This window comes from Mesoplodon mirus, assembly GCF_964341445.2.
Source record: "Mesoplodon mirus genome assembly, chromosome: 9".
Taxonomy (NCBI): Eukaryota; Metazoa; Chordata; class Mammalia; order Artiodactyla; family Ziphiidae; genus Mesoplodon; species Mesoplodon mirus.
In genome coordinates, this window is record NC_138985.1 from 92,867,458 (window position 1) to 92,884,557 (window position 17,100).

The following is a 17,100-nucleotide window of genomic DNA, read 5'->3' on the forward strand; positions in this document are numbered from 1 at the left end:
CTTCAGGCACATGGGCCATTTTGCTGTTCCTTGATCACACCAAGCATGTTCCTGTCTCAGCATCTTTGCATTTGCTGTTCTTGCTGCCTTGGATACTCTTCCCCCCAAGTATTTCATAGTCTCCCTCACTTCCTACGGATGTGAACTGAGAGATCTTGTCAGAAAGGCATTTCTTGGCCAGCACCCTCTCTTGTCCACACCTCTCCTCTCCTTAAAATATTATGTATATATTTGATTAGTTTATCTCCCTCTGGTAGGATGTAAAATCCAAGAAGGGGAGGACTTTTTTTTTATTCATTGCTGTCTCCTGTGTCTACATCAATTCTTGACACACAGTAGGTGATTTTTATGTATGTATTGAATGAATGAATGAATTGAATTTCTTAGCAAGTCATTATTTCAATTCTTCTTCCACCGGATTTGATATTGTTGACTTGTCTTTTCATTTGCCTACCATGACACTTACTATCTCCTGATTCTCATTTTTCCTTTCACCTTCTCATTTGTGTTCACACGTTGTTGTTTTTTTCCTTCCTGTATATGCTTCTTTGAATATCCCTAAGTTTCCTTGCTTCTTTTATCATCCCATTTTACATATTATTCCTGGTCAATTTTATTCATGCTCTGTGCTTTCATTACCGTCTCCTTGTTGATGAGTCCCAAACTTACACCTGGATCACAGGCTCCTGCATCACAGCTCCAGATCTGGGTATCTCATTGGACAGTTCATGTAAATATTGTTACGCATTGTCGTCCTCTGCAAATCTGCTCTTTTACTATTCCTTGTCTTGTTTAATGAGCCACTCTTTAACCCAGGCCAGAACATTGGCATCATCCTGGACTTACCTTTCCTTCACTGTTCACATCCAGTTGTTCACTAAATCCTTTCCATTTTCACCCCCTAAGTATTTCACACGTGCTCTCCATCCCCACTGTCTTAGTTCAGGCCCCCATTAGTGCTCCCTCATGGACCACTGAATTAGTTACCTGACTGGTTTGGGTAACTAGTCAGTCTAGCCTCAGTCCTTCCCAGGCGATTCTTCACACAGCTGGGAGGAGTGTTTGCTCCTTATCACCTTTAGCAATGCTTCATCCTATAACCTAGAACCCTAAGGGTGGCCAGGAGTTATAGCAGTGGGCTTTTGTGACCTGTGGTTATTTGTAGACTGAGTAGATAACACTGTCTCTCAAAAGTATTGCTTACATTTGAGTTTTCAAATAAATTAATTTATAGTGTACTCTTTTCATTATCTGGTTTTCTGAATAAATACAATTATCATGTAGTAGAGGTTCCCCTCCCTCCCTCCCTCCCTTCCCGCCTTCTCTCCTTCCCTCCCTCCCTCCCTGCCTTCCCTTTGTTCGTTTCTTCCTTCCATTGTTATAAACGGATCTTCATAATATTAAGTACCACTGAGCTATAAGATGAAGTACAGATTACTTTGCACAGCACATAGGCCCCCACCATCTGGTTTCCCCCTAGCTGAACCTCTGGTGTACTCCATGTTTGGTCATGTTCCATATGCCACACTGTTTCCTCTGCTCCGAATACTTCCACCCCACCCTCCTTCCCAGCTCCCAGCGGCACCTCTCAAATAGCTGCTCCCGTAAAATCTTTCCTGATCAGAATAAAATCCAAACTCCTTTCCAAGGCCTACAAAGGCCTTACGTGATTTTTTCCAATCTTGTCTCCCTCCACCGTTTCCCTTTTTACCAGGCTCTTCCTGTGACTGCCTTCTTCTCACCCATTCAGGTCGCAAATCAGATGTGCCTCATCAGAGACCACCCCTCTCCCCAGGCATTTTCTTATCATATTGCCTTATTTTATCCTCTGCATAGCACGTCAATTCCAGAAATACTTGTTTATTCCTTTATGTCTTTATTGTCATGGCTCCCTCCTCCAGAATGTAAGTTCTTTGATGTGGGACTCTGCCTTCTTGCTTACCACTGTGTCTCTTGTCTAGAACCTGGTCCTCAGTAATGAAAAAAAATTTTTTTTTGGAATATAGTTGATTTGCAATGTTGTGTTAGTTTTAGGTGTCCAGCAAAGTGAAGCAGTTATACATATACATGTATCCACTTTTTTTTAGATTCTTTTCCCATATAGGCCATTACAGAGTATTGAGTAGAGTTCCCTGTGCTATACAGTAGGTCCTTATTAGTTATCTATTTTATATACAGTATTGTGTATATGTCGATCCCAATCTCCCAATTTATCCCTCCCCCGCCCTTACCCCCTGGTAACTATAAGTTTGTTTTCTACATCTGTAACTCTATTTCTGTTTTGTAGGTAAGTTCATTTGTACCCTTTTTTTAGATTCCACATATAAGCAATATCATATGATATTTGTCTTTGTCTGACTTACTTCACTCAGTATGACAATCTCTAGATCCATCCATGTTGCTGCAAATGGCATTATTTTGTTCTTTTTTTATGGCTAATATTCCATTGTATATGTGTACCACATCTTCTTTATCCATTCCTCTGTTGATGGACATTTAGGTTGCTTCCATGTGTATTGTAAATAGAGCTGCAGTGAACATCGGGGTGCATGTATCTTTTCGAATTATGGTTTCCTCCTGATATATGCCCAGGAGTGGGATTGCTGGATTATATGGTAGCTCTATTTTTAGTTTTTTAAGGAACCTCCATACTGTTCTCCAATTTACATTCCCACCAACCACTGTAGGAGGGTTTCCTTTTCTCCACACCCTCTCCAGCATTTATCGTTTGTAGATTTTTTTTTATGGCCATTATGATTGGTGTAAGGTGATACCTTACTTACTGTAGTTTTGATTTGCACTTCTCTAACAGTTAGTGATATTGAGCATCTTTTCCTGTGCTTTTTAGCCATCTGTATGCCTTCTTAAATATTTGTTGATTGATTGGATTATCATCCCTCTCCTTTGAGTCCATTCTCCCTATAATTTTCTTCCTTAGCATTTATACATTGCATTGTAGAGTCTTTGTTGCTATTATCGTGTTGATAAGAGCATGTTCTTCTCCCTCTAGCCAGTCAGTTGTTGCCAGTCTGAAATGATAATAACAATTAGCATTTATTGGGGGTGGCGGGGCACTCTGCTGAGTCCTTTACTTAATTACTTCGTTTCATTTAATCCTCACACTAACAGTTTGAGGAAGGTATTAATACATTATCACCGGTTTATAAATAGGGTGACTGAGGCACATAGAGAGGTTGAGTATCACCATACTAGCAAATGGCAGAACTGATTCTCCAGCCCAAGCTTTTAACACAGTACTGCTTACTGGTGGCCCCAGATCTTCCTGATTTTTCAAGAGAAGTCAGAAGTCTGGAACTTTTACTCTTATTTCCCTATTTTAAAATGTTGGCATTTCATTCACATTGCAAAACCAAACAAAAAACACTGCAGACCAGACAAAACAGGTATGAAGGGCTGCTTTGGTTTATATGGTTTTTCTCTGACTAGACCTGGAGCTGCTTATGGTCCAACCCTTAAGATCCTGGTACTCAAATGCTGGATAGATGTAGCAATCATTTCCTCTTCTGCATCACTTTCTTGCTCCACAATAAAATACAGTAAAATAATGTCTTATGTTTCTTTAGCATGTTCCAATTACAAGGTGCTTTCGTATACATTGTTTGACTTTTTTTAAAGCCTCAATTAATGTTGCCACCATCAAACTGTATGTATGTGTCCCTTAGCCCTCAGTTTCACAGTGGATCAGAAGTAAAATGCAGGAAGTAAACCAGGAAGTGATGAGTGTTAGGCTCACTGCTCAGCCTGCTTTTCAATATTAATCTGTATTGCTGTTGCCCCGCTGATCCCATTATGCACAGCTCCATGTGTGTGAAAGCATGCTTTTAAACATTCAGTGTTATTTATTTTAAATTAGTGAGACATACGCTGTCCATAAGTTGTGCACAATTTATGGAAAAAACAGTCAGTACTGGGGTTTTGGTTTTTATTTATTTATTTTAAAAATAAATTTATTTATTTATTTTTGGCTGCGTTGGGTCTTTGTTGCTGCGCATGGGCTTTCTCTAGTTGTGGTGAGCAGGGGCTACTCTGTTGTGGTGAGTGGGCTTCTCATTGCAGTGGCTTCTCTTGTTGCGGAGCACGGGCTCTAGGCGCCTGGGCTTCAGTAGTTGTGGCACGTGGGCTTCAGTAGTTGTGGCTCTCAGGCTCTAGAGCACAGGCTCAGTAGTTGTGGTGCACAGGCTTAGTTGCTCCACAGCATGTGGGATCTTCCCGGACCAGGGCCCAAACCCGTGTCCCCTGCATCAGCAGGCGGCTTCTCAACCGATACGCCACCAGGGAAGCCGGGGTTTTGGTTTTTAGATCTTGACTCTTCTGCATATACTTATTTTTTATTGTTTCTAAATTTACGTAAATAATAATCTATACAAATAATAATTTATATAAATAGACTTTCATACCATTTAAAATTCAATTTAAAATAATTTTTATAAAATGGTATAATGATTACAAACATTAAAATGTGAGCACAGTTCTCCATTTTTTAAAAAAAAGTCAGTCCCTTGTCCTCCTTTTTTTTTAAAAAAAAAGTTTTGTTCTCTTTCCATCTATTGGAAGTGGGAGTGGGTAATTAGCTAAGTAAACCCATGTAATATGGATGAAGAAAAACATGAAATAATTTGACTGCCCTGGTGCTCACAGAAGACAGTAGCTTCAGAAGACATTGTTTTTTGGCAACTTCATGAGTTGTATTTATTCCTGTGGCTGGGAAGCATGCTGTCAGGCCTCTCAGTCTGTAGGAACCATTCCTCAAAGCAGCTGTATCCTCTAAGGCAGTGATGGTGAGGGTTGAAGAGTGAAGGGAACGGAAGGCATGTTAGAGGGACTAGGATGTGTGACTGAAGGTGCAGTTTGAAAAATCACTGCAGTTCAGTATGCATGTTATTTTATAATAGAAATTCACTGGCCCCTCAGTAAAACCCTTGGGTTGAAGATATACACATGATAGTGTGGGATAGAAGTTAATGTGCCCGAGCCATTAATGGCTAGAGACTGTGCTCTGGGACAAAGGGTGGGTCTCTGATGGAGCTGTTGGAGCACTTGATTAGAAGGCAGGGAATGTGGGTTCGAGTTTTGGTTTTGCCGCCAACTAGCGGTGACTTTGGGTAACTCACTTAGTCTTTCTGGGTCTCAAATTAATCTGTAAAATGAGAAAATCAGACTAGATAGTCTCCAAGGTCTTAGGCATTTTAAGTTTGCCTCTGGTTAAAAGAAAGCTCTGTGAGCAGCTGCGTCTGACTGGTTATCAAGGTAAGAAGATATATATAGTTAGGGGGTCCGAAGTGAATAATTACAGGTTTTTCAGCCAATTTTATCAGGGTATTCTTTGTGCTTCCTAACAAATTAAATAGCAGAGGAGAGTTGATGATGAAAAAAACATGTCTCCTGCCTTTTCTCTTTTCTTTCCATCCCTAACCCTACGGTCCAGAGACAACCTTTAAAAACCATTTCACTATTTCTGTTTTTAGCTTCTCTTGGAATTACTTCCATAAAGCTTAATAATATGTGTAAACTTCTATTTCTTTTTTTTTTTTTTTTTTTTTTTTTCTGTACGCGGGCCTCTCACTGTTGTGGCCTCTCCCGTTGCGGAGCACAGGCTCCGGACGCACAGGCTTAGCGGCCATGGCTCACGGGCCCAGCCACTCCGCGGCATATGGGATCCTCCCAGACCGGGGCACGAACCCGTATCCCCTGCATCGGCAGGCGGACTCTCAACCACTGCGCCACCAGGGAGGCCCTAAACTTCTATTTCTTGATTGATCAACTTTACACAGTATCTGTGGACTTTTTTGATACAAAAAATAAAAATTTAAGTTACTTTTTCTACTCCCTCCTTTCTCCATCTCCCATTATTTGATATTTATACTCTTTTTGAAAGTTTTTTAATAATTATCTTTATAATTTTAAATGATAAACTTTAATTTTTTGATCCACCAACTTTCAACTTTCTCAACTTGCCATTTTGTAGAATGGCATTATAAGTGCTCCTGCACTACCCTCTTTCTATATTCCAGCTTCTGGGAGCTGTACTCTACTTTTACATCATTAAGGTTAATATTTTTATTTTGTCTTGCATCCCCCAAGTATTATGTGCTTACCTTTATGTTTAGATTACTGTTTTTACCACATTACCTTTCTGTGCCTGCTATAATAGCATGTCCAGAATCATAACTATACGATTACTCAAAGTTTTTTTTTTAAATTTATTTTATTAACTTATTAATTTATTTTTGGCTGCGTTGGGTCTTCGTTGCTGCGCAGGGCTTTCTCTAGTTGCGAGCGGGGGCTACTCTTTGTTGTGGTGCACGGGCTTCTCATTGTGGTGGCTTCTCTTGTTGTGGAGCACGGGCTCTAGGCGCACGGGCTCCAGAGCGCAGGCTCAGTAGTTGTGGCGCACGGGCTTAGTGCCTCCTTGGCATGTGGGATCTTCCCACACCAGGGCTCAAACCCGTGTCCCCTGCATTGGCAGGCGGATTCTTAACCACTGTGCCACCAGGGAAACCCTACTGAAAGTTTTATGTCTCTTAAAAGCTAAGGAAATAATTGAGTATGTACTTAAAGACTTAACTTTTAGTAAACCATTCATTTACTCATTTATTCAACAGATATTTATTGAATATCAAACTTGTCATCACAGTGGTATTTATAATAGTGAAGTATTGGAAACAACCTAAATGATTTAACTTTAGGGAATTAGTAAAATACCTACTGTACATTTTTATAGGGAATGCTCTGTAAACATTAAAAAATGATGTAAAATGTTAATAACTTGAAAAATTGTGTTCTAAATTAAATTTTAAAATATTTCTACAACAGTATATACACAACAGCCTCACTGTTGTTTAAAAAAAAAAGCATCTAAGAAACTCAGGGGGAAAATGCTAGAAGCATGTATACCAAATTGTTAATTTGGTAATGTAGCTATCTCAGCTGGTGGTGATTTCTGTTTCTTTTTTGTTTTTTTCTAACTTGTATTTTCTCATTTACCCAAAAAAAAGTGTCGCTTTTATGATAATACATTTTTTAAACTAAAGATAAAAAATTAGAATTGCCAGTCATAGTTTTTCTTGGAATACTAATGTTAAAATAATCTAGGAGTACCTGATAAGAATTCAGTAAATATTTGTGGAATGAATGAGAGAATGATTGAATTGCAGAGATTCCTAGATCCATAGTATTGACACTTAAACATTCATAATATTATCCAGAAACAAGTCCTAGTTCAGTTATCTCAAAAGAAAAATCATGTATTGAAGAATCTAAGAAACAGCTTTAACTGAATGTTGGTTGTATAAAGGCAAATCCAGCAGGATTGAGGCCCACCACAGAAGCAGCCAGGCAACAATGCTATATTTCACAGTAAGCAGGATCTGAATAAAAGTGTCCTTTGTGCTTGTGAGATTGAGGGGTGAGTCTTGGGGCAATTTATGTTATTTCTCCTTAATGGAAATTGAGGGAGCCTCTAATCCTGCTGTCACATGACAGCTACTTATTTGATTTTTTGGTAATTTGGGGAGCAGCTGTGGAGAAATGATTTTTCTGCAAAGAGAGCCAGCTGTATTCTTACCCATTTGCAAATGCCTAGGCATTACTAAACTTCCTATCTACCATGTTTCTGATCCAGGGATAGCTTCAGCAACTCACCTGCTTTTTGTTTATATTTGTAGCTGTTAATAAGCACCTGAATATTTGAGAATGCATTTTCTAATCTTTTTTATTATTGTCATCAACATTCATTAGGTACCTTCTCACTCAGGGCACTGTGACAGACACAGGGTTGTAAGCTGTAATGTGGAGACGACTTTCCTCTTTGGCAGGTGGGTCAGCATCAGTGTTCTTAGAATCACTTTATTTTTAGCAGGTTAAATTACAGTGTAAAGAAAGATTCTGGTGTGAAGGCAGCTGAGAGCTGTTCCTTTGGTCCCCAGACTCCTCCCGAGTCTGGGTGTTCATTCATGTCCTCTTGCTGTGCCATGTGCTTTCACAAGCTGTTGCCTCAGCCTGCAGTCTCCTTTCATTGTGGCACCTGATGAACTCCTGGCTAAAGACTGTCCTCCCTTTCATGGTACCTACTCGATGTCCTTATAGTCCTCTCTTCCCAGTGCTCCTTTAGCCCTTGGTGATATTATCACTAGAATATGATTTTTTTTATTTTTTAAGGAAAAGCCTTTTTTATTTTATTTTTCAGAATTTATTGGCCATGCTGCATGGCATGTGGGATCTTAGTTCCCCGACCAGGGACTGAACGCTCGCCCCCAGCATTGGAAGCGCAGTCTTAACCAATGGACTGACTGCCAGTGAAGTCCTGGAAAAGGCTTTTTTAAAGGCAAAAGCCTCCTAAGTTAACTTTATTAATTTGTACTTATTTTTTTTAAGCTCTTTTAATCCAGGGTCTTTAAGAAATACAGTCAGGTAATTGGGTAGGCAGGGTTTCTATAATGAGTAAAAGAAAGCTTTACTTTTGATTGTGAACACCTGCAGGGTGAGGGAGAGACACGGACAGTCTTTTTTTCTATCTTTGCAGTGTTGAATTTTCACCAAGGGATGGATTTGCTTGAAATATTGTATGAACCTACTCTATTAGAAATTTCTTTAACAACAATTAGAAGCAAGTACTTTCAAAACTTAAAACTAGAATGTAGAAGAACTGCACTGTTCATTGTGATAGTCACAGCCACATGTGGCTATTTATATTAAAATTATTTAAAACTAAGTAAAATTTTAAAATAATTCCTTAGTCGCAGTTGTCACGTTTCATGTCAGTAGCCACATGGGTTGGTGGCTGCTATTTTGCTCAGTGCAAATTTAGAACATTTCCATCATCACAGAAATTTCTATTGAACAGTGCTGATCTAGAGCCTATAGAAGAGTTGATGTATTTTGAAGTATTTGGTGAAGTAGATTCACCTAACTATTTTCTGTGGAAGGATGTTTATTCCAGTTGAAGAATTTTAAGCAGCTTGAAATTCCCTGTGCTTTCTTTACATTTTTCCTTGGTTGTGGCACCCTCTAGTGTTTCAGCTTTGGTATAGCTATACCATCATGAAATAACCTATTTGTGATTTGAGTCCAAGAACGCTGAAATATTTTGGAAAATTTTGTTTGTATATGCATTTTTCTAGGGAGGAGTTCTGTAGCTTTCACACATCCTCAAAAGGGTCTGTACTTCAGAAAGTAACTATGTTCTGATACAGGTCCTTGTATGGTCAAAACTCCTAGTTTGTGATTTATAAGCATTTTTTCTCCCAATGTATAAATTTTTTTCTCCCAATTTATGAGCGTTTTTTCTCTCACGTAACTTTCCCTTTGACATTTCTATGCTTTATCTGTCTTTATGTGGAATAGTACAACTACTCGTAACAGGTAACACTTACCTAGCACTTACTGTAGACCATGTCCTGTTTGAAGCCCTTTTATATGGTGAAACTAAAGCACAGGAGTCAAGTGGGACTTGTCTAAGGTGGTAGCGAGTGGCAGAGCAAGGATTCGAATCCAGTACTCTGGCTCCAGAGTTTGCACTCTTAACCACCCTGCTATGGAAGTAAGGATAAACCTTTAAGCAGGAATGAGGTGGGTTGGAGAGGACACTTTGCATACTCTTGGCATGCTCTGTACTAGATTCTTTGGACCTAGTTGTATAATAAGAAAACAAAACTCTAAATCTCTGCAAGCCACACTGGAAATTATAGTTAGTACCTACTATTGATTTTCAGTAAATATGCATAGATCTCTCCATATAGTCTGCCAAGAACTTAGAGTGGTAGATGAAGGTCAAAGCTGCCACTGCTACCACATTTTCTTTGGTTTGTCCAAATACCAGACCCAGTTATATTCATTGAATAATATGACAAATCTTTTTGTGATTGTTTGTCACTATTATTTCCATAAAAAAGCACTTATTTTATTACTGTGATGTTGATTTTGTGGTTTGCTGGAATGTTAGACTTATTAAGTATCTTATTTTAGACTTATTAAGTATCTTATTTAAAGAGCAGGTAAGACAGACTCATAAACAGATAAAAGTTTGTGTTTGTAATCTCCTACTTCTTTTTCTGTCTGTACCCCCTTCTCACTTCTGTGTCCCATTTCTCTCTTCCTGAGGCATTTTATACTCTCTAACTTAGCCTCCTTTTAATGATTAATCAAACTCAAGATTTTGTATTCAACTTCCATTGGCATGTGGAAACAAATCCTAGTGGTAGCCTTATAAAAATGTCCTTAGAATCAATCACTTTATTGATAGTATAAAAATGTCAGTACATTTTATTGTATTGACTTACATAAATCACTGTAAAGTTTTGCTGCTTACCAGCACTCTATGAGTAATTTCAAGAAAGGTACATATTTTCTCCCCTTTGTATCAGTCAGGGCCTAGTAAACCATGTGAGGTACTTCAGAGAATTTAATTGGTTACACAGGTGTTGGAAGACTAAAAGAGCAAAAGTAATCCAGATTTTAATAACCACCCCTTGGGCTGGGGGAACGGAATTGAAGAACCTAGGAGTTCAGAGGGGCCCCCACACAGCTGGTAATCTCACCTCCACGTGGATGCCAGGCAGCTGGTACTCAACCAGCAGGAGAGAAGAGGCACAGCTGGGGTCGGCACATGAGGCTGTCCTCTCTTGTTGGAGCAACTTTAATAAGAATGAAAACAGCAAGAAAATCCCTTCTCCCCGCCTCTTCCCATCTTAACCTGTTGCCTCCCCTTGGTAAAACCTAATGTGAAGCTGGCAGACAAGTCTGGTAAATAAGGTTGGCTGACCCAACCCAGAGTTGGCTACAGACCAGTTCAGAACAAGTATAGGATAGAGGGCTTGGAAGCTGAGAGATGAGATGAATGGCCAGCACAACCGTATAGGAGAATTGTGGAAACTGTAATTGCCTGGGTCTAGCTTTACTAATTATAATGTGCAGCCAGTTACCCACAAGCATTTATTAAGGAACAAATTATGATGGCTGCTGTTCATAGAGACTTTATGTACCCAGACCCTGCCTTCAGTGAACTTATAATATTGTTTTCACAAAACCATCCACTCACACTCAAGTCGTTATGAAGTTGTGTGGTAAAGCTTGTTTTTCTCACATATTGTATAAAAGCATTATTATTAACTGGGTTTCTTGGGTTGTTATTAATATTAATGAACATTTATAAATTTTATCAACATTGGAATGAAAAATATTATGTGACTGCAGTCATAACTTAGTTTTAGATGCTCCAAATTAGGAAGTTAGCCTCACTCAAGGCAAGACTATTTCTAAACTTGAACTGTGCTGTTCCCTTGGTACTAACCATGAGAAAGGGACTTGATTTTTCTAGTGACAGCTTGCTCTAGCATGTCATTTAATTTTAAGTTTCAAAATGATCAGTTTGGAGGCTTTATTACAGTTACTTGTTTTGAAAGTTCGTTTTGTTAAAAGTCAAAGTAATACATTCATATGATAAAAGTTCAAATAGAAGGATTTATAATAAAAAATCAATGGCCTTTTGCCACACTCTTCCCCTATACCTAGTCCCACTTTTTAGAGACAGCTACTTTAACTGTTTCTGTTTATAGTTTAACTATTTTTTTATAGTATTAGCAAGCAGTATTACCTCCATAACTTTAAGAAATATGTCTATACTACTTTTTCTTGATTTATCAAACTTGGACATTTTAAACTTCCTTCTGCGTAAGTATTCCCTCACAGTACTCCCTTCCTCTCCCCTCTCCTTTTTAGTTGCATTGTAATACTAATTCTTATATCTGATCTTGATCTGACTCCCTCAATGTGTAATGATAGGATATTAGTGCTCCTAGCCATTCCTCCACCTCTCTACCCTCTCCTACCTCCTTATCTCTCTCAGCCTTATCTTTGCCTTTACATTGTTATGGTTCATAACTTTTACATTCTGCTTTGTATCATTTTTAATTTTCTGTATTTTTATCTATATTGGAGTCAAAGTGGAAAACAAACTGCATCATGACTATGGCTTCTTTTTTTTCTTTTTTGGTAGATCTCGTGATGTGAGGATTTTTTTTTTCCCTTCTCTGCAAGTCCTATATCACCCTTGGGCTATTTAAAAGAGAATATTCCTAGGAAGGTCAAATGGATTCCTCTTGTCTTAAGCTCCATTTATTACTCAGAATTAAACCACATTTTACCTTGCTTCTATTTTCCCTTTGACTTAATTGGGGAGTTTTTTTTGTTTGTTTTTTATTTTTGGCTGCATTGGGTCTTCGTTGCTGCACACAGGCTTTCTCTAGTTGCCGCGAGCGGGGGCTACTCTTAGTTGCTGTGTGTGGGCTTCTCACTGTGGTGGCTTCTCTTGTTGCGGAGCATGGGCTCTAGGCACCCAGGCTTCAGTAGTTGTGGCTTATGGGCTCCAGAGTGCAGGTTCAGCAGTTGTGGCTCACGGGCTCAGTTGCTCCACGGCATGTGGGATCTTCCCAGACCAGGGCTCGAACCTGTGTCCCCTGCATTGGCAGGCGGATTCCTAACCACTGCACCACCAGGGAAGCCCCTGTGCAGTTGTTTTAAAGTTTTTCCTGCTTTGGTGAAATTTTGACCTATTACCCTTTGTCTGCCCAAGAATCAAATATTGTCTTTGGCTTTTTTTGGGAAAGGCTGTTGTGTTGAGTAAAATTTCTATCCTAGTTATGAAATTTAGATTCTGGACATGTCTAGGAATTAAGTTCAGCCTCTTGGTTTTCCTGTCCCTTGTTTTGGCTGTAGACACAGTCTTGCTCTGAGACTTTCCCCTAGGCGGTTCTTGCAGCTTTTCTTTTGATATGGTAATGCTATTGATGAGACTAAGGCTTTCTCTTACTTTTAGTTATACCTTGATTGGATATCCTGAACTGCTCTTCCAACTTTGATTTTTAAAATACTCTACACTTAATCTCATTATGTGTGGATTAGACTAAATTTAGCACCCTTAGACATTTTATCCAAATTCCAGTAGCTCCTTAGATATTGTTGACTATAGCGACCAGCGCCTGACCAGAAAATCTGTTTTTCTGAGTTCTCTTCCATTATCTTTAGTCCCACGCCTGCTGGTCGATAATGGCAAAAGTAGGAACTCCTCTGTACAAAACTGCCCCTCCTCCAATCCCTTATAGATCATATATTAAAGAAGAACCTTTAGATGAAGTATTTGTTGCATCCCAGGTGATGATGATCCAGGCTAAGAAACAGGTTTTAGTAAAATTGCTACCATGTTATGTTATTGTTTGGGGGAATGATTTTTTTTAAGTGGAGTGTTGACTAATCTGCTGAATATCACTGGTTCCAGGTAATAGACACATATGCCTTTTTATTTGGATGTGATGTTTAGAATCACAGTTTATTACTTGTTGCCCGGGCATTCATCTTGCTTTTCATATCTGTTCAGAGGAATCATTGTCGGGTCCATTCTCCATTTTGTGCACTCTCATGAAATTATGTTAGGGGCATTGGTTCCCTATAATTTCCTTATTTTAATGTTTTGGAGAGCAGTATTTGAGCCATTGGAATTAATAGAATAAAGAAAGGCTTTTTAGATGCCTGACTCAAAATCTTTTGCACGCAATTAAGAAAACCATATCCTCAGAGATGGATGTCTAATTTAAAGATGAGGAAATTGAGGCTCAGTCCTTCAAAAGTGGCTGTACCATTTTTCATTCCCACCAGCACTGAATGAGAATTCTGTTCCTCCACATCCTCATCAGCATTTGCTGGTGTTGGTGTTTTGGATTTTAGTTATTCTTGATAGGTGCAAAGTGTTATCTCATTGTTTTAATTTGCAATTCTCTAATGACATATGATGCTGAACATCTTTTCACATACTTTTCATAGGTGTATCTTCTTTGGTGAGCTGTCTTGTTCAGGTCTTTTGCCATTTTTAAATTGGATTGTTCGTTTTCAATATTGTTTGGTTTTAAGAGTTGTATTTTGGAACATAGTCTTTTATCAGATGTGTCTTTTACAAATATTTTCTCCCAGCCTGTGACTTGTCTTCTCATTCTTTTTATAGTGTCTTTTGTAGAGCATAAGTTTTTAATTTTAATGAAGTCCAGCTTTTCAGTTCTTTCTTTCATGGATCGTGCCTTTGGTGTCATATCTAAAATGTCATCACCATACCCAAGTCATCTAGGTTTTATCCTATGTCATCTTCTTGGAGCTTTATAGTTTTGCGTTTCACACTTAGGTCTATGATCCATTTTGAGTTACTTTTTGTGAAAGGTGTTAAGTCTGTGTTTAGATTCATTTTTTTGGCAGGTGGATGTCCAGTATTCCAGCACCATTTGTTGAAGACACTATCTTTGCTCCATTGTATTGCCTTTGCTCCTTTGTCAAAGATCAGTTGACTGTATTTATGGGGATCTATTTCTGGGCTTGCTATTCTGTTTCATTGATCTGTTTGTCTGTTCTTTTACCAGTACCACACTGCCTTGATTACTGTAGCTTTATAGTGAGTCTTGAAGTCAAGTACTGTCAGTCTCCCAGCTTTATTCTTCTCCTTCAGTATTGTATTAGGGACTTCCCCGGTGGCACAATGCTTAAGAATCCGCCTGCCAATGCAGGGCACGCAGGTTTGATCCCTGGTCTGGGAAGATCCCACATGCTGCTTGCACCGCAGCTACTGACTCTGTGCTCTGGAGCCCGTGAGCCACAACTACTGAAGCCCATGTACCTAGAGCCCGTGCTTTGCAACGAGAAGCCACTGCAATGAGAAACCCACACACCGCAACAAAGAGTAGCCCCCGCTCACTGCAACTAGAGAAAGCCTGCATGCAGCAATGAAGACCCAACACAGCCATAAAGAAAGAAAGAAAGATAGAAAGATAGATTGTATTAGCTATTTGGGGTCTTTTGCTTCTCCATATAAACTTTAGAACTAATTTGTCAATCTCAATAAAATAACTTTCTGGGATTTTGATTGGGATTGCATTGAATCCATAGATCGTTAGGAAGAACTGACATCTTGACATTATTGAGTCTTCCTATCCATGACCTGGAATATCTGTCTATTTTAGTTCTTTGATTTCTTTCATCAACATTTTATAGTTTTCCTCATGATTTTGTACGTTATGTGAGATTTATACCTACATGTTTCATATTTTTGGTTGATAATGTAAATGGTAATCGTGTTTTTTAAATTTCAAATTCTGTTGTTCATTGATGGTATATAGGAAAGCAGTTGGCTTTTGTGTGTAAACTTTGTATCCTACAACATTGCTATAATTACTTACTCGTTCCAGGTTTTTTTTTAATTGTTATTGATTCTTTTGGATTCCCTACATAAACAGTCATGTCATTTGTGAACAAAGACAGTTTTATTTCTTTTTCCTGTCTTACTACATTGGCTAGGACTCCCAGTACAGTGTCAAAAAGGAGTGATGAGAGGGGACATCCTTATCTTGTTTCTCATCTTAGCGGGAAGGTTTCTAGTTTCTCACCATTAAGTATGATGCTAGCTGTAGATTTTTTGTAGATTTTTTTCTTATCAGTTCAAGGAAGATCCCCTCTATTCCTAGTTTGCATTTCTTCCTTTTTAAGGTTGAGTAACATTCCATTGTATGTATGTCCACGTTTTGCTTACCAATTCATCTGTTAGTGAAGAGCTGGATTGCTTCCACCTTTTAGCTATTGTGAAAATGCTGCTATGAACATTGGTGTACAAATAGCCCTTTGAGACCCTACTTTCAGTTCTCCCAGCATAGCATCCAGAAGTGTAATTGCTGAATCATATGGTAATTCTTCTTAAAGTTTTTTGAGGACCAGTATGCATAGTTTGATATAAAAGGATGTTCACTTCACTGCTGTTTACAATACCAAAAATTTGGAAGCTGGCTTCCTATATATCAGTAGGTGATTGGTTGCATAATTATTGAACATCGATAAGTGAAGTGTTCTTTGGCTATTTAGAAAGGTCTGGTAGATTTGTATGTTTTGACATGTCAAAATGTCCCGATATATTGTCAAAGAATAATATATGTATTGTGAACCTCTTTATTTTAAATCATATGTATGTATTTATGCTTCAAAAAAAATTTTAAGGTTAAGATACTTCTCTGTAGGTTAGGGAGGAAGAAGAGGGGACAGATCGTAAGTACCGTAGGAGAGCAAACCTTTATCTTACTACTGCATCATTTCAGGGTTTATAAGAAACACAGTTTTATAAGCAGAAAAACCAATTTGAATAATCATGTTAAGTATTTTACTTACTGTTTTCTTTTTTTGTTTTTTTTTTTGTTTTTTTTGGTACGTGGGCCTCTCACTGTTCTGGCCTCTCCTGTTGCAGAGCACAGGCTCTGGACGCGCAGGCTCAGCGGCCATGGCTCACAGGCCCACCTGCTCTGTGGCATGTGGGATCTTCCCGGACAGGGGCACGAACCTGTGTCCCCTGCATCGGCAGGCGTACTCCTAACCACTGCGCCACCAGGGAGGCCCTTACTTACTGTTTTTATGTCCACAATGTCAAATGCTAGGATCTTTTAAATATCTTTTTTATCATTATATATAATATCAAGGATATTTATTGTTTTGTGACATGAGGTATAAAATTAGCACAATGAATTTCCATCAAAATAGTTTCACACAAGGAAAATATTCTACTATTTTTATGTCATATTGGAATGATGCTCCCCATTTTCTACGACTTGGTGTGGTGAGGTATGTAGTAAAATCAAAGGCTTGTCAGAGTTCCTTTGCTCTTGAGGAAAATATCTCTTATTTTAAGCATTGGAATATATTACACACTGAATCCTGTTCTTTGCCTTTTTTCTGACAGTAGATCTTCATGGAGGAACACGGAGTGACCCAGACTGAACACATGGCTACCATAGAAGCCCATGCAGTGGCCCAACAAGTTCAGCAGGTCCATGTGGCTACCTACACTGAACACAGTATGTTGAGTGCTGATGAAGACTCACCTTCTTCTCCTGAGGACACCTCGTATGATGATTCAGACATACTCAACTCCACAGCGGCTGATGAGGTAACAGCCCATCTGGCTGCTGCAGGTAATGTTTGTATTGGGAGCTCTTCATTTTTGGCTTAACTCTGATACTGTGCTTATCTGAAAGAACCTAGGATACAGGCACTCACATTTATTGTCAT

At 38.8% G+C, this 17,100-nt stretch overlaps 1 protein-coding gene across 12 annotated transcripts in view; it reads left to right on the forward strand.

Annotated features, from left to right (window-relative positions):
• The window catches only part of NRF1 (nuclear respiratory factor 1), a 126,979-nt gene that overhangs the window by 28,080 nt on the left and 81,799 nt on the right, over nucleotides 1-17,100 (forward strand). For 5 of the 12 annotated variants that reach the window (XM_082632577.1, XM_082632578.1, XM_082632579.1 and 2 more), the window contains exons 2-3: nucleotides 7,759-7,835; nucleotides 16,772-17,003. In XM_082632577.1, coding sequence (XP_082488703.1) covers nucleotides 16,781-17,003 — 223 coding nt within the window. In that variant the 5' untranslated portion in view covers nucleotides 7,759-7,835; nucleotides 16,772-16,780. The remainder of the gene's footprint in view (nucleotides 1-7,758; nucleotides 7,836-16,771; nucleotides 17,004-17,100) is intronic. The other 7 variants (XM_082632576.1, XM_082632573.1, XM_082632574.1 and 4 more) reach the window with 3 other exon arrangements.